Source organism: Camelus bactrianus, chromosome 25 (genome assembly GCF_048773025.1).
Source record: "Camelus bactrianus isolate YW-2024 breed Bactrian camel chromosome 25, ASM4877302v1, whole genome shotgun sequence".
Taxonomy (NCBI): Eukaryota; Metazoa; Chordata; class Mammalia; order Artiodactyla; family Camelidae; genus Camelus; species Camelus bactrianus.
Window position 1 is genome coordinate 38,408,709 of NC_133563.1, and position 16,595 is coordinate 38,425,303.

The window sequence follows — 16,595 nt, forward strand, 5'->3', positions numbered from 1 at the left end:
AAGTATGGGGCCAGCTGTGCACACTGGAAGAGTGTTCCAGGCAGAGGGAACAGGCAATGCAAAGACAGAACAAGAGTGTGCCTGGAGCACTTGAGGAAGAGCAAGGAGGCCTGAGGGGCTGGAGCAGAAGGTGCTGGGGGAGACCGGGGGAGGATAAGGGCAGGCAGATGACAGGTCAGATCATGGGGGGCCTGAAACAGCCTGGCACTCAGAACGAGACAGTGAGCTAGGTGGTGGAATCTTAACCAGAGGGGAGCATTTTAACTGGAATACACTGGCTGACATTTGAGGGAAAAGGCCATATTCAGGAGGCACCAGGAGGCTCCTGCAATAATCCAGGCAGAGTAATGGTGGTATGGACAAGAGAGGGGTGCTGGTGGCACATGTGCTTAATTCTGGAGATATCTGAAGGTACAGATGGGATGCGGTGTGTGAGTGAAAGAGAAGTGTTGGTGCTGACTGCACCCTTTGGGGCCTGAGCCACTGGAAGGGCCAAGACATCTGCTGAGAGTGTGTGCAGGCTGGGAGGGAGCTGAAGTCCCCAGCAGAACCCCGGGATGGAGTGGGTCAGGCCACTGGGGGTATGAGTCTGGAGTCCAGCCTTAGTGGTAAGCAGGGCCCGAGCTGTATCAGCTCCTGAGTAAAAGCAGACTCAAGGGGGCTTGGGGCTGCCCCACTAGAGGGCAGAAGAGGTGGGCCCAGCAGCACCTGGAGGAAGCCAGGTGACCAAGAACCTGGACACCAAACCAAGACAAGACTACAACCACGAGGAGTGCTCTGCTGCATGGATGTGCCCACCACCTGTGAGGAGGGCACCAAACTCAGCACTGGCATCTGGAGGGTGAATGCCTGGATGGTGAAGGTCGGGGAGGGAAGAGGAGAAAATGGACACGGTGGTGAGTGGGACAAAACCCAGAGACGTCTTGGAGGGACACAGAGACTACAAAGGACCTGGCTGTGTGGGGACAGAGGACTCACAGCTGTCTTTTCTCTCACCATCTGAAGATGCTGCCAAAGTGGCCCTTTCCATGTTGTCCAGATCCCAGGCTCCCCTCAGAGGAGGCACGCCAAGAAGGGCAAAGGTCCGACTCTGATCTCCACCACCATCACCACGCCCTGCCCTACCAGCTGCTCCTCTCCGTGGGTGACCTTCCTATCGCCCACAAGCTTTAGTGTCTCTTAATCCTAAAACAAAAATTCCAAAAAGCCAAAACAAGAAATCATAAAAGACTGGTTGATTTGATTATGAAATTTAAATTCATTTGTTTTGGAAAAAAATTACAAAACTTAAAACGAAAATAAAGTGGCAGGACGTCTTGGCATACACTGTGCCGTGTAGCACTGGAGTCACAGGCCCAGGGATTTCCAAGGGCATGTCAGTCATTTCCGAGGGGTCTTAAAGATGATAGATTTGGCAATGTGCGTTAAGAACCTCTAAAATGTCTGTTTTCAGGGAGGAAAAATCAATAATAAAGATGTGTGCAGTAGAATTACTTGTCATTTTGAAAACTGGAATCAGTGTAATCCCAACAACTGGAACAGGCTCAGCAAACCGCGGGTGCCCAGGACGGAGCCACTGTGGCGACAGCAGTGCCGTTTTCCCAGATCGAAGCTGCGAAGCCATGGTGCGGGTCCAGTAAGAAGAGGCGGGGCACACGAGGACACAGGTGACCATACAGTCACCGTGCGTCACCGCGTGGCCTGGGGGCTATGAATGGACTTTACATTTTTAAATGGCTGAGAGAAAATCAAAAGGAGAATATATTTCACGACATTCAAAAGTACCTGAGATTCCAATACCAGCGCCCGTAAATAGTGTCCCCACACATCCTCACGCGCTGGCTTCCGTGGGTCCGTGGTTGCCTTCGCGTGACAACGGCAGAGCGGAGTCGCTGCAACAGAGACCAGATGGCCAGGGAAGCTGGAGATAATTACTACCAGCTCTTTACAGAGAGGGACGAAGTCTTCAAAGCAACATGGAGCTTTCAGCATGACTGACCGTGGGGTAACTGGACCGCCAGTGGTTTTTCATCTTTTTTACTTTTCCGTATTTCCATCCTTTCCCTATAATAAGCGTGTACTGCTCTTACGTTTAAAAACGGGGAAGTTTGCAATCAAATTGTGCATTCACAACAGTCTTTCCTGCGCCTTCCCCAGGGGTCTTCTCCCCCAAACGGGGATCACAGGAGGGCAGTCCCCTCAGGGACCCCGGGGGAAAGCGGGCTCCCAGTCCCCACGCAGGGGTCTGCATCCTGGCGACCTGGCAGACACCATGGCTCCAAGTGAGGCTCCAGGCCTGTTCTAGCTCTGGCTCCTCTGAAGGGCCTCCGTTTGCTGAGGCCCAGCTTTCCCCAAAAGGACAGGAGTCAAGCAGCCCTCACCACCAGGGAACAGAGGGATCAACTTGGTGACCTGTGTGTTCAGAGCCTCCCCTCCTCAGCGAGAGGCCAGCGATCAATGCAGCGACCCATCTGAGGGGCAGGCAAGGTGGAAGGTCCCTGTGGCTGGGGGCAGGTGTTTAGAGAAGGGGCCCTGGGAGGGACAAGGTGTCCTCAGGATAGAGAGAAGAGAGGCCAGACCCTCATATGGGGTCCACTGAGCAGCCCCACAGATCCCCTCAGAGGCAGAGAGGTCACTGTGCAGCCACCTAAGAGGTGAGACTCAGAGAGAGCTGGGCACCTCATCAGAGGCAGATGGGCATACCAGTCCAGGCCCTGACACAGTGGTGAGAGAGCCCCCTTCCCCAAGGGGCCGCTTGGGGTCTCAGTGCTTTCTCTGTGTCCCCCAGGTGTCTTCCTGCACCCGTCCCCGGCGGCAGCAAATGAACCTGTCCTGGAAGAAGTGGGGATTGTGACTCTGGCACCCCTGGCCGACATGCTAAACAGCCCACAGCCCAGCTCTGCTGCAGGCCCCATCGTGAACCCATTGCCGGGCCCTCTACACACGCTTCTACCTGCCCCAGGGCCCATCTCACAGAGCAGCCCGCTCACCAGCCTCCTGACTGGCCCCCTGAGCAGCCACCCGGCCAGCCCCATGGCTGTGTCCCCGGTGGGCACACTGGCCAGCTCTCTGGGCCTGCCCTCCACTGGCCCCCTGACTCCAAGCAGCCACCTGGCCAGCTCCCTGGGCCTGCCCTCCACCGGCCCCCTGATGGCCCCTATGACAGGCTCGGTGGGTGTCTCTCTGAGCAGCCCCCTGCTCACCTCCACAGCTGCCCCTCTAGGTGTCTCTCAGAACCTTCTGGCCAACCCCATGAGCAATCTGGTGCTGTCAGAGCCCCCGAGGGTGCGGCTGGCAGAGCCACTCCGAGGATGCCCCTCTGGACCCCATCCCTCAGCTGGCAGGGGACCTGCTGCCACCTGCAAAGGTAACCAGTGTGGGGGAGGGGCAGCAGGGGGCCCTGGGGGAGGGGTCTGCCCTGCTCTAATCCTCCTCTCCTTTCTGCCTCTCCCCCACGTCACTAGTCCCTGTCTCCACTGAGCACCCCCAGCCAACCCAGGAGCCGGACCCCCTCAGCATGACATTTGTGGGTGCACCCATCCAGACCTCCACCCCCGCTGGTACCACAGCCACACCTGACCCCATGGCAGCCTTCTCCTATGGCACCTCAGATGTCGGGACCCAGCCTGGTGGCCCCCAGGGGCAAGCGGTTCCTGCCTCTGTCCCTGCATCCTCGACAGCCTCCGCCCCCATCACAGTCCTCCCCTCTGCTCCTACTCCTGCTCCTCAAGCTGCTACGAACTATGTCCCCTCAAACACCCACCACCCCTCCACCCAGATGCACCACTCCCCGACCTTGCCCTCACCCACCACCCACTCCCCTCCACGCAACCCCCACTCCCCGCCTCGAACCTCGTCCTCCCCGGCTTCAGTCAACGACACCCGAGGTCCACGTGTCGCAGAGCCAGCTCGGAAAAGCATCCTGGAGCTGGAGCGGAAGCTTGCCCACCGAAAGAGCGGCAAATTCCCTGACAGCTCCCGAGGTCAGCACTGCCTGGGGTACCCTCTGCCACCCTTGGAGGCCTCCCTGGCACCTGCCTGGGCTGCAGACCACGGCCCCTGACCACTGCCTCCACCCCTGGTTGTCCCCAGAATCGAAGCAGCTGGCCTGGGAGAGGCTGGTGGGGGAGATCGCCTTCCAGCTGGACCGCAGGATCCTGTCCAGCATTTTCCCCGAGCGTGTGCGGCTGTACGGCTTCACCGTCTCCAACATTCCCGAGAAGATCATCCAGGTGTGTTGTGCCCGTCTCCCACCCTCCGCCAGAGGGCCAGCCTGCAGGGCACGGAGAGGGAGCAGGCTGGCCCCTGAGGGCTGCTGGGCCCTGCACTCCAGGCAGGCCGAGCGCATCAGAACCAGGGGGCACCCTGGGATAGGAGAGCACGGGGCTCAGTCCAAGTGGCCAGCAGGTGTCCATCCGGGGCATCCGGCAGCAGGAGCCTGTGCTCCCAGGCGCACGCATGGCCTCCCCAAGGGGCAGAGCAGGGGAGGGTCCCCAGCAAGGCCAGGCCTGTGCTCCCCATCTTTGCCACTGCGATGGCCTCTGGTCTGCCAGGCCTCGCTCCCAGGGGCCCTCCTCAGACTGGCAGCGCTCACGCCTTCTCCCCAGCCCTGTCCGAGTCCTCAAAGGAAGTCCTCACGGGTCATACGGGGCACAGGGGAGGCAAGTCTCAGAGTGTCTGCGCGGCTGGCGGCCTGGTGGCCTGTCGGGGTCTTCAGGCGGGCTCACCGCAGTGTATTCCCAGCACGCTCATCCACCGAGCTGCTCCCACTGAGCTGCTCCCGCTGACGGGTACGGAGGACGGCACTCCCCAAACGTGCTTGGCGCGTGTCCTCGCCACCCGCCAGGCGGTGCGGGAGGCCCGCGGACAGACAGAAGCGCTCCGGGTCTGGGGCGCGGGCTGCGCTTGGTGGAGAAGGCCCAGGAGCCTCTTTCCAGAAAGAGCGCTTGCGCAGCTGCCCCCCCCCCGCCCCGCCCACGGGGGGTGGGGCCGCCGCGTGGGGCAGGGGCGGGAGACGCCCCCCGGCGCCTTTCAGCCTTTCAGTCGCCCAGTGGGAAGTAGCTGCGTGTCCCCAGGCCACTCTCTCTCCAGCCGTCCTGAGATGAGTGGAGGGGCTGTAGGCCTGGGTCTGTGCGTGGGCAGGAATGACCTTGGTTTCAGTGGGCTCACCTGTGTCCCGGTTTGAGTTTTGTTAAGGTGTCCTTTGGTTAGGTTTTAATTTGAATGTGGTCAGAATTATCCACCTTTTCCTTTGTCATTTGTACTTTTCACATCGTGCTTAAGGCTGGAGCTGCCCAGCCCCTCCCCGTCCCCACTCTCAGTCCCACGTGTGTGGGCTCGTGGTCTGCAGTCTGGCCCTGCCCAGGTGACAGTGTCCCAGTCATGGGAGCAGGGGGAGCCTGGGCATCTCTTCTTCCAGATGTCCTAGCTCCTCTTGGCCCTTTGCTCTTCAACATGAATTTTAGGAAAACCTAGTTCAAATTTTGAGGTTCTCGTTGGTTTATAGGTAGAACTGGGGAAGTTTCACACGTTTGCGTGTTGGTTACCCATCTGTTGCTCCTGTCAGTGGAACCCCCTTTGGTCTTTCTGGTTTGACGATTCTTCACTCGTGTCCTGGACTGCCCACACCACTGCTGTCATGAGTGCAGACTGGTAGTGGTTGTTTAAAAATGGTAAATATTTATGTCTTTCAAATGCTGCATCTGATATTTAGTTGGCAGAAACATTTAATTATAAGCACAACTGACCACGTAGAAGTTAGATATTAAACAGTGAAAAGAAGTTTCCCATTGCTTGAAGATGCCTGCTTAAATGGAAGGTGGTAAGAACGCAGAGACCCAAATGGCACCCCAACGGGCTCCTGACAGTTTCAGGGACAGTGTAAGGTAAAAAGTGGGCCGTGGCCCAGTTCCTGGGAATCCCTGCCCTTTCCCCAAAGTCGTTGGAATCATCCTCCTCATCACGTGAAACAACCAAGCCCATGAAAGCTGGCAACACCGCCCCTCACGGCCTCTGGCTCCCTTGCCTTCTGGGACGGCCCTCGCTGTCTGTACAGTGTGTCTGCTTCTACTTTAAACACACATACCGGCCTCATGTCTTCTCTGGCCTTCTGAGACAGCCTACACTCAGTCTGCGGAGTGTGCGTCTCTCTGAATAAACCTGCTTTTACTCAACAACAACAGCAACAACCAAACGCAGAGACCTCTGAGGGGAGCGTGAGCTGTGCGTGCCCTCCCCTCCCCCGCTTCCCCTTCACCGGGAGTGGCCGCTTATGCCATAGAACTTGAGAGTCACCACACTACATGGCAGCCCTTCAGAGAAGACACAGGGAGAGGAAGCAGGCCACATGCAAGGAGGTCAAGGAGACTGGTGCCCTGAGCAATGCTTCAGCCTCCATCTTGGCGGCCTCTGGGGAGCCAGCAGTTCTTACCACAACACTCTTCTGGTCGTTCTGCCCAGCTGCCACCATTCCCCTTCCATCCAGCGACGGCCAGAGCTGCCCACGCTCCCGAGAAGCTGCTCCACTCAAGCCCACCTGTACAGAAGTTGCCTTCAGGAGAACCCTGGCCGGCCCTCTGTAGGGCCCACTGCGGGCTGACTGATGCCTGGTCACACCTGATGATCACAAAGGTGCTGCTTGGCTCAAGGCTGCCCTGCCTGCTTGGCTGGGTCGTTCGTTGATTCTATTTGCACTTAAGTCCACTTTGCCCAGGTTTTATTTCCCTACATCAAGACATCCTGCTTGTTTCTCTGCATGTTGAACTCCAGTGTTGGTGGCTGCTAGAACCTCTTAGTTCTACCTGGACTCTCCACACCAGGCAAGACCTGAAAGCTATGGCGGAACCCCATTATCGCTAAGGACTCGCTGACTCTGTTCACAGAGCATGGCTATCTTTTTCATGAGCTCGCAGTTATGCCATCTTTTAAGCCCAACTAGAAGTTGTCCCAGCACTCATGCCTGTCACTTCTACTCAGTTGCGAAGATCTTCTGTCTGTGGGAGGTGCTCTGGCTCCCTCCCCTTCCAAGCCTTGTCCTGGGAGACCCCGAGTCCAGCAGCATCAGTGTGTGGGTCACTGGGGCTGGTCCCTCGTCACTGTGTCTGGCCCATGGTCCCCCAGATGCTCTCCTGCTCACTAGCATGCTGAGAATATTTCTGATTTTTGTGTATCAATTTGTTATCTAGCTACCTTGCCAAACCTTCTTACTAGTTCTAATAGCCACGTTGTATGTAGTATTTGTCAAAAGCAAATCCCACAACCTCATCCTGTTCCTGACTTGACTGGGAACACACACTTCGAGTCTTCTGGTTAAGTACGGTGTGTGTTCAAGGCTTTCTGCCAGATCTTCTTTAGGCAAACCAATCAGAGCCCTTGGCTGCAGATAACAGAACCCACACTAGCTGATATAAACAGAGAGAGGGTTATTATAAATGCTTAGGTGTTCTGAGAAGCTCCAGTGAAACTCTAGGAAGGAGACAGATCTGGGCTCATCTGCTGCACAGCCAGTAAAATTGCCAGCACACCACGGAGTTCCCTAGTGGGCACACCATTGCCATCGCTGCCCCAGGAGCAACACACAGACACTTGGTTGGATGCCTGAAGTTTGGTACAGCCACCCCTGAAGAACCAGTGCCAGAGCCCCTGGCTCGCCTAAAACCTACTCCCCTGCCTGCACTGCCCCCTCCAGGAGCCCCACCTGGAAGTCCCACCCACCTGCACTTGCTGGGCAGAAACCCAGGTCGGAGGGGTCCCAAAGCCACAGGGGATTTTTTAGCTTCCAGCCTCTTAGAGTTCAGGAAGGCACTAGAATGCACTAGTACAGGAGCCAGGTGAGCCAGGGTTAGTATTTGGTTAAGAAGTTGCCTCTTCCTCCTTTGTTGAGGGTTTTTTCTTACTCATGAACAAATATTGAACATTTTAGAATGTCTTTCTGTCTCTCATTGAGATGATCCCATGGTTTTCCCCTTCCCTTGCTCTTAACATATGGATACATGTGAGAAGATATTCTGATCCTAAGCCACACAGCATCCCGGCGTTTTTAGTGCACTGGGAGCTCAGTTAGCTATTTATGACTTCTGCAGCTTCGCTACTTTTTTAAAGACAGTGCCAAGCTTCTGTGACAGAAGGGTGGTTGGGCCCTGCTGCCCCCGCCCTCCCCCCGCACCTCACGCCCCCCTCCCCTGCACAGGCCCAGGGGACGGAGGCACAGTCCTAGCCTCACCCCCTTGGCTCAGACTTAGCGACTTCAGGCCTCACTGCAAGATGGCGGGGCAGGTGGCCTCCGCAGGGAGTTTCATTACCTAGAAGAAGGTGGAATCACTTGCCCTCTTCAGGGGAGGATGTGGCCTCTGCCCAGTTTTGTCTTGCTTGTCCTTTCTGTCCATCCTTTGGACTCTGTTTTCTCATTTCTTCTCTTTGTTTCCTTCCTTCTGCCTCAAGATTTGCTTATTTTCCCTTTTTGGGGTGGGCACTTTAGCCATTTTATTTTACGTCTCTTATTTTTAAGTAAGTACTTTTAGGGCAAGGAAGCTTCTTCTAGTCAGGGAGACAGTCAAAGTAATTATCAGGTGGGGGTAGCTCAGTAGCAGAGTGCGTGCATAGCCTGCATGATGTGCTGGATTCAAAGCCCATTTTTAAAAAAAAAGAAGCAAAATATTTAACAACAGGCCCAACAGGTCAGCAGCCAGAGTGGGTCCTGGAACAGGACGCAGGGCTGGAGGGTGGGGAGTTCTATTGTTAAGGGCTGGTTGTCGGGGGGGGGGGGGTATAGCTAGCTCAAGCGCTAGAGCGCATGCTTAGCATGACAAGGTCCTGGGTTCAATCCCCAGTGCCTCCTCTAAAAATAAATAAACCTAATAAAAAAAAGGGGGGGGGGCTGGTTGGGAAAAGCAGCAGGCTCCTGGCAGCCACGGCTGTGTCCGTCCGCAGCCCGGCAGGCAAAACAGGTGAGCATGGGGCTGTTCGGGTCTAAACATTTCACAGGCGGTCCGGGATTTCCTCTCTAACCCATAAGTCAGTCAGGACACCCTCTCCAGTCTCCCCACCTAAGGGGCGTTTGACTGTCTTCTGATGTTTGGTCTCTAGCACGCTTGCCCTGTGCTCAGAGAACGAGGGCTAGGCCTTGCTGGGTCTGCCGCCTGCCGCCCTCTCCCTCCTCCCTGAGCATGTGCTCAGTCTGCCGGTGCTCTGGGCTGGAAGGGCTCCGTGCGCTCAGTCTCTCGGGGGCCTGTGTCTCTGGTCTTGCCTGTTGTCCCCACTACATCCCTGCACCACCAGGTCCTGCTCCGTCTCCCCATAAAGATTCTTCCCATCCACACAGACAGCCCCATGCACACATCTGCATCTCCACTCCTACCCCATGTCGCCTGAACCCGCCCACACCGACCCCACCCCTCGGCTGGTAGTGAGCACTCAGTGTGTGCCGTGTACATGCCAGATGCAGTCTCTGCCCTCAGGGAGTTCACTGGCGCCTGGGGAGGCCGCAGTAAATAAGAAAAGCCGTGACTGTGCTAGCAGTGCGGGGGTGCCATGTGCTATGACTGGGGAGAGGGTCTGCGCGTGGAAGCTGGGTGCTGAGGGCGTGGATCTGCCCTGCATCCCCTTCCCCACCCAGATCCCGGCTTCACCGTGGCAAACTTCACCATCCCAGCTGTCCCTCCCTTCTCTGTGCCTTTGTTCATTGCAAGCCCGTAGACGTGTCCCGTGGCATTGGGATTCCCCAGCCAGAGCTGACCAGCACGCAGGCTGTGCTCAGTGCCCCTGCAGACATTGCCTTGAATCCTCAAACAGCCTTGTGGGCAGTGTTGTTTCCTCCATGTCACAGCACGGAAACTGAGGCTCAGACCCAGTGGGGTGGCAGCCATTGAACCTGACTCTCCCCTGGGCCCTTTGCTCTGCACTCGGCCTCCTGGCACCTTCCATGCCAGGCATGCAGCTTGTTGGCCGGGAACTTTCTTTCCTCTTGTTGTCCTGGTCCTCCAGATCTCAGCTCAGCATCCTCCCCCTCCAGGGCGCCCTCCCTGAGCTGGCCTGCACCACCTCTCTCCTTGGCCTGTGGTCACATAAACTCTGAGGGCCTTTTGCTCACATGTGAACCCCTTCACCTGGTACAAGGAGGGCTAAGGGAATCTGCAGGGTGGATGAACAGAGCCCCTCACGCTCTCTTGAAGCTTCTATCTGCCCCCTTCTCGTGGTCAGCATGATCTTTTAAAACCACAAAGCCCACCAGGAGTCTCTGACCCTTTAGGGCAGGGCACTTCCCCCTCATCCCTGAGCTCCACTCACCCTGAGTGCCTGGGGGGAGGGGTGGGGACTCACGCCCACTGCTCCCTGCAGCTGGGGTGCCTGTCCTGCTCTGCCCTACTCACTCCCCCTTGTCACCCTCCACTCTCAAGAGGTCACTTTCTTGGGGCAGCCCTGGAGCCCTGGCCTCATCTCTCAGTGGATATTTGCCCCCACCGGACTTCTGCTCATGTCTTAAGTTCCAGGTGCCCAGCCTGGAGCCCAGCAAGAGCTCACCCACAGCCTGGGGCGAGCCAGCGATGGGTCTCATGCCCCCAACAGGGGCCAAGACTTAAAGCTGTCCACCCACTGTGCTCCATGGGTCACCCTGGTAGGACCAGCTGCAGGTTCACTTGCTCATCCACAGATGTTGGCTGAGCTCTCACAGTCCTTCCGACACCAGGCCTGGGAACAGGCAAAGGAAGAAGATTCAGGAGCCAAAAGGAGCCTAGAATCAGGAAGACAGGCCTGTCCTTGGGCTCACCAGGCTGCAAAGGTGCTGAGCATTGAGCTCTGGGTGCACCTGCCTGAGGTCAGGGGTCACTTCGGCTGAGCCCGGCCATGAGCCTGGGACTCACTCACATGATCACCCGGGGAGGGGAGAACGGTGAGTTCTTCCGAGAAGATGATGCCTGACCAGATGGTCCAGGCATTGCTAGTGGGTTAGGAAACAGCCTGGTGGGCATCTAGGGACCTGCTGGAAATGGGTGAGCGGAGCCAGATCAAGGACCTTGCAGGGCAGCCCTGGCATCAGCAGTTGGGGCCTCCCTGAAGGAGGGCTCAACCCCACGCAACCTCGTACACATCAGACCCGTTGTTTTGCAGGCCTCGGGGTGGCTGGGCTTGAAATAGGTACATAATTTGCAAGACCCCATGCTGCCCCTACCCTACAGCTTCTTGCTCGAAAGTTAGAGAGAACTTCCAGCTGCGGCAGAGCATTAAGCTGAGGTCAGGGCTCTTCTGAGCTTGGGGCCTGTGTGAGCCCAGGTCACCTGCCCAGAAGGCAATGGTGGGAGGAGCTGACAGGCGATAAAGAAGTAGGTAAAGACTGACCGTGTTGCTGCCAGACCCCTGATCCAGGCATTGAGGGGGCCTCATGAGTGGCAGCAGACCCCCCTGCCCCTTGTGCTGAAGGCTCAGGGCCTTGGCTCTGGGCCTGGGGTCGTCAGTTCAGCGTGAAGTTCGGAGAAGGACTCCCACAGGAGGTGTGCAGGCCACTAGGTGCTGACGATGCAGCCTGGGGTGTTGGAGGGGGGCGCGGGGGAGGACCCTGAGTAGTGGCTTCCGGGTTGGGCAAGCCCGGGGGCTTTAGGAGGCCCCCTTACCTTTCTGTCACCTCCAGACTCCTGTCGGTGCTCTTGGTCCTCAGTTCCTTGTGGCCCCAGCTCAGTCCTGAATCCCTGGTGGTGGATGAAGCACGTGATGGGGCCTCTGGAACCTCTCTGCTCAGGCCCAGCCCACAGGGCTCCCCCTACCCTAGACCCCTCACAGCATCTCTCCCTGGACCTCCAGGACACCTCCCTTGAGTACACTCTCTAGGACTGTGATTCTCCCTCAACCATACCCCTTCACCTGCCTGCTGGCTCGTGTGCCTAGTGGGGCAGGAGGCTCCCTGATGGCTGCTCTCCCCTCAGGCCTCCCTGAACCTCAGCAACCACAAGCTGGATGAAGAGCTGTGTCAGACGCTCACACAGCGCTATGTGAGCGTCATGAACCGGCTGCAGAGCCTGGGCTACAACGGGCGGGTGCACCCGGCGCTGACCGAGCAGCTGGTGAACGCCTACGGCATTCTGCGGGAGCGGCCAGAGCTAGCCGCCTCGGAGTGCGGCTCCTACACGGTGGACTTCCTGCAGCGTGTGCTGGTGGAGACCGTGCACCCCAGCATGCTCACTGACGCGCTGCTGCTGCTCTCCTGCCTCAGCCAGCTGGCTCACGATGACGGCAAGCCCATGTTCATCTGGTGATGCTGGCGCCCACCGGCCACCCATGGGCCCGTACCTCGGTGCAGCCATTAAAGCTTCCCACGGACACCGGCCCTGGGCCCTTGCTGGACTTCTGGGTGGTGCTGCTGCCTGTGGGGCAGCTCGCCAGCGCCAGCCTCCCCTGTGCCCCTTCCATCCTGCCTGCCCGGGGGATCTGTGCCCATTCTGGGGCCGTGGGAGCGAGCCCCAGGACAGAAGCTCAGCAGCTGCCTGACCAAGGGGGCTGTTCCACAGGCCCCAGGACTTCCCTTGCCTGGCCTGGTGGTGGGAGCACGGAAGCCCCGACACTCGGAGCAGGAAGTGCCGGGAGCAAGCAGGAGCAGAGCAGGCAGAGAAGGGTTGTGGCTGTGCCAGCAGCACCGGTGGCATGCAAGGAGCGAGACCTGGCTACAGAGCAGAAGGCAGAGGTGGGATCAAGAGGAGGATATGGGCATAGGAGTCCCCACCTCTGTACTAGGCAGGGACAAGGAGGCTGGGGACAAGTGCTTCTGGACCCTGAGAGCAGGAGGACATCAGCAGGAGAGAAGCCAGGAGAGAGTAGGCTTACTCAGACCTGGGCACAGGGCGGCCCAGGGAGATGGGGTCCCTTCCAAATGCACCCATAGGAAGGGACCAGCTCCAAAGCTTCCTGAGACCCAGAGTGGGAGACTCAGAACTGGCAAGGGCAGACTCACCCCCTGAGGTCCCAGCTGAGGAGCACAGGCAGGATGGGAAGCAGAACAGAGCAGTGGAGAGGTGGAATGGGGGAAGGGTGGGACACGGGGAGGTAACCTATAGACTCAGATGGAGAGACATGCTTGTGGATGGTGCAGGAAGCTAAGGGGTGTGGAAGGATGGCCAGCTTTGAGGATGTGCTTGTGGAGAGAAAAACAGGGTGGGGGAGCCCAAAGAGTGGCCTCTGGCCCACAAAGGGGAGAAGAGAGGCCCACCTGAAGAAGGGGAGGAGGCTGGCGGGGTGGATTTGAGGACCCCAGGCAAGGAGCCTCCTGAAGCACCTCTACCACCAGCCAGAGGATCCCAAGAGAACAGAGGAGCCCCCCAGGGTCTGGGTTCAAACAAGGGAATCATGTCAGCAACCAGAGAGGGGTGCAGAGAAGGAGACGGGTGTAGGGCATGCTGGGGCACTCTGGCCCCAGAGCTCCCTGCCTCCTGGCCTCCTTGCTCTCCCAGCTTCCAGGCCTGAGACTTCAGGACATGAAGCCAGACCCCTGGGGAAAGCAGGGAAGGGATCCTCTACCCATAGGTACTAGTTACGTGATCTACAGACACAGATCTAGCACTGTCTGCTGAGAAGGCTTAGCAGCGAGACAGACCAGTGCAGTGAGCAGACCCAGCATCAGATCTTGACTTCTAAAAGGGATCAGAGATTTCTGGAAAATTGGGGGCTGTAGGGAAAGCAGAAGCCCCTCCTCCTCCATGTCAGTAGGCGTGAAAGGCAGCCCTGACCCAAACCACAGGCAATTTAAGAGACAACTTTCAGAGATGTAGAGACTGGTTCACAGCTTGGGTTAGAACGGGGCGGGAGGGTAGAGCAGCGCCCGAGGGAGTCGGAGGTAGATTGGTCCAACAGAGTGGGTGCACGAGGGCTCCGCGGACGGGGAGCTGGCTTCCATCCCGCTCACGTGCCCCAGTGGCCCAGACGACGGGCTGCACAGGGCCCAACCAACGGTCCCTTCCCCCCAGATTGTTAACTTCCTGGGGTAGGGTCCCACAGCCGCCTCCACTGTGGGCTCTGAGGGGTGCTGAGCCAGTGGCCAGTTAGACCACTCCGAATCCGCCCCGCATCTGGGGGCGTGTCTTCATACTCCGGTGCTGGACCTCCTGGTTCCCCGGGGAAACGGGTCGGGTTGGGGCAGATCCTGCAGTCTGGGCAGCAGGACAGCCCGGTCAATTCCACGCTGACTTGTGGGAGGAGTAAGAAGGCAGGACGCAGCGGGTACCGCACTCCCATCCCCATCGCTGCGCCTGCCTGCACTAAAAATTGAGATCCTTCACCTGGTGAGGGTTGCACCCCTGTAGCGGCTCTCATCTGACGGGTCTGCGGGTTCTGTCCGCGGCCTTCAGGGGAGGGCAGGGTGAGGAGGATCTGGGGCGGGACTGCGAGGCCAGGGTCCCTTTCGCTTCCTCTCTTCTCTCCAACCGCCGCCGCCGAGATTCCACGCGGGTGAGGAGAGGGCGGCTTCGCCCACGCGTCCGGCTACGCCTGCGCCCGCATCCCCAAGGTCGCGGGGCACAGCGCCTTCCTGGCCCCGCGCACAGGTTGTGCCACCTGGCCTTGAACCCTGTGACCGCCCCCCTGCAGCTCCCGCGAACGCACGAACGAGTCGACTCGCACGCTGGAAACTAATGAGTTGTCAGAGAGCGCAGCTGCCAACGAGCCCCGTGCGCCATGCAATCCCTGCGCGACTGGCCCCCAATGCCCTGCGCCCTACGGCCCTCGCCCTTCCCGCACCCTGTGCTGCAGGCTCTCCACCGCCTGGCCCGCGCGCTACTTTTCCCGGCCTATTGGGCCCTGGACCACCTGCTGGGCTACTGGGTGCCGGCCGCGCGCCCGAGCGGCCCGTGGCTGAGCATAGCGGCGGGCATTGGAGCGGTGCTGCTGCTGCTGCTGCTGCTGCTGTTTCTCATCGGCCTGCCTCTGGCCTTGCCAGGCCTGCTGCTCTGGCTGCTGCTGCAAGCCTGGCGCCGCCCCTTCTGCTACCAGCTCCCTCCCCAGAGCTGGGCGCGCCCCGCGCCCTGGCGCCCCTCAGCTGAGCCCTCGCGCTGCTTCAGCTTCCTCAGCGCCAACGTGTGCCTGCTCCCCGACGGTTTGGCGTGCTTCAGCAACTTGCAGCACAGCCAGCAGCGGGCCGAGGCCATGGGCGCCGCGCTGCTCGCCGGCCTGCGGCGTTCTCGCTATGGGGTTGCAGGCTGTGGTCCGCCAGTGCAGGGTATGCCGTGAGGGGTGCTGATAGGTGTCATGCCAGCGAGTCTGGACTTCGTGTGCCTGCAGGAGGTGTTCGATCTGCGCGCAGAGCAACGCCTGGTGAGACGCCTGGCACCCAGTTTGGGCCGGGTGTTGTACGACGTGGGCACATTCGGCCTGCAGCCCGGGCTGCGTCTCAAGCTGCTGGGCAGCGGGCTGCTGCTGGCCTCACGCTATCCTCTGCTGCGCGCCGCCTTCCGGTCCTTCCCCCAAGCGTGTCGCGAGTACGCGCTGGCCTCCAAAGGACTACTTTCCGCACAGGTACCCGCCCACCAGCCGCCACGCTCCCGGCCAGGGAGTGGGCGGGGCATGGGGTCCAAAGTGCGAAGGTTGCTCCGTCTGTCCGTGGTGTTGCAGGCGCAGCTAGGCATCCTGAATGGGCGCAGCATCGTGGGCTTCCTGCACTGCACGCACCTTCATGCGCGGAGTGGTGAGCCTGGTTAGCTGGCTCGTAGGCTCGTGGGCAGGCTGCCCCCGAACCCCCTTCCCCCGCGTGGCGGCGGCAGGTCCTAATTCTTGGCTACACTTCCGCTCCCCCTACGTTTGTTCACTGCCCAGACACCGCCAAGCCCTTCAAGTGCCTGGGTGGGCTCACAGATCAGGACCAGGAGGGGCGAGGAAAGGCGGGGGTGGGGGTTAAACTGGGTGTGCAGGATACAGAATGGCACCTAGGACTGAGCCTTCCTTCCCTCCTGGTGCCCCTTCCCTGCTCCCCAACAGAGGACGGGCTCTTGCGCTGCAAACAGCTGACGCTGCTGCTGGACTGGGCCGAACAGTTCGCGGCTGAGAGCCGCCAGAGTGACAAGGCCGTGGCCTTCAGCATGCTCTTGGGTGACCTGAACTTTGACAACTGCTTGCTAGGTGACAGGAGGCTGCAGCGGGGTGGACCGGGTGTCCTGGCCCTGACCACTGAGCGCTGGCCTCTCTGCAGACCACGCACAAGAGCAACAGCACCATCTTTTCAGCCGCTTCCAGGATCCCTGCAGGCTGGGCACACGTCAGGAGCAGCCCTGGGCCCTGGGTACCGTGCCTGGGGTGGGGGCAGGTGGACCTTGAGAGGGCTCGCCGAGACTCCCACTGATACCACCCTTCCTCGCCCTCCCAAGGAACGTTGCTGAGAACCTCCAAGCTGCACCACTCAGTGGCCTGCTCCCCAGAGATGCTGCGGAGGTGAGTGGCGACCTGGAGCACTGCCCGGAAGGACTGCCCTGGCATTGGTGACACTGCCTCTCCTTAGGGCCCTGGAGCAGGATGAAGGGCGCCGCCGCTACCTGGCAGGCCCTCCCAGGGGAGGCCGCAGAGCTAAGCCCTGGCGCGGCCGGCATCTGGACTACATCACCTACAGAGGAGTGTCCTGAGGCCTGAGC

The 16,595-nt window shown here is 59.3% G+C and overlaps 2 protein-coding genes and 1 long non-coding RNA gene across 6 annotated transcripts in view; 2 read left to right on the forward strand and 1 right to left on the reverse strand.

The window, feature by feature from the left end:
* Positions 1-12,560, forward strand: part of SPATC1 (spermatogenesis and centriole associated 1) — a 29,111-nt gene extending 16,551 nt beyond the window's left edge. For 3 of the 4 annotated variants that reach the window (XM_074352784.1, XM_074352785.1, XM_074352786.1), the window contains 3 exons: positions 2,789-3,367; positions 3,465-3,983; positions 4,093-4,790. In XM_074352784.1, coding sequence (XP_074208885.1) covers positions 2,789-3,367; positions 3,465-3,983; positions 4,093-4,787 — 1,793 coding nt within the window. In that variant the 3' untranslated portion in view covers positions 4,788-4,790. Of the gene's footprint in view, positions 1-2,788; positions 3,368-3,464; positions 3,984-4,092; positions 4,791-11,915 lie in introns of those variants that run through there. The other variant, XM_074352787.1, reaches the window with a different exon arrangement.
* LOC141574988 (uncharacterized) lies at positions 6,161-14,523 on the reverse strand. The gene is made up of 3 exons (XR_012502187.1): positions 14,259-14,523; positions 11,607-11,681; positions 6,161-10,686 (listed from the first exon to the last, which is right to left on the reverse strand). It is a non-coding gene; the product is annotated as an uncharacterized LOC141574988 (long non-coding RNA).
* Positions 14,523-16,509, forward strand: LOC105073847 (sphingomyelin phosphodiesterase 5). Its single transcript, XM_074352876.1, is given in 5 exon segments — positions 14,523-15,489; positions 15,586-15,658; positions 15,949-16,249; positions 16,335-16,398; positions 16,466-16,509. Coding segments are annotated over 5 exon segments (1,293 nt in total). The 5' UTR covers positions 14,523-14,652; the 3' UTR covers positions 16,484-16,509.
* The last annotated feature ends 86 nt before the right edge of the window (positions 16,510-16,595 follow it).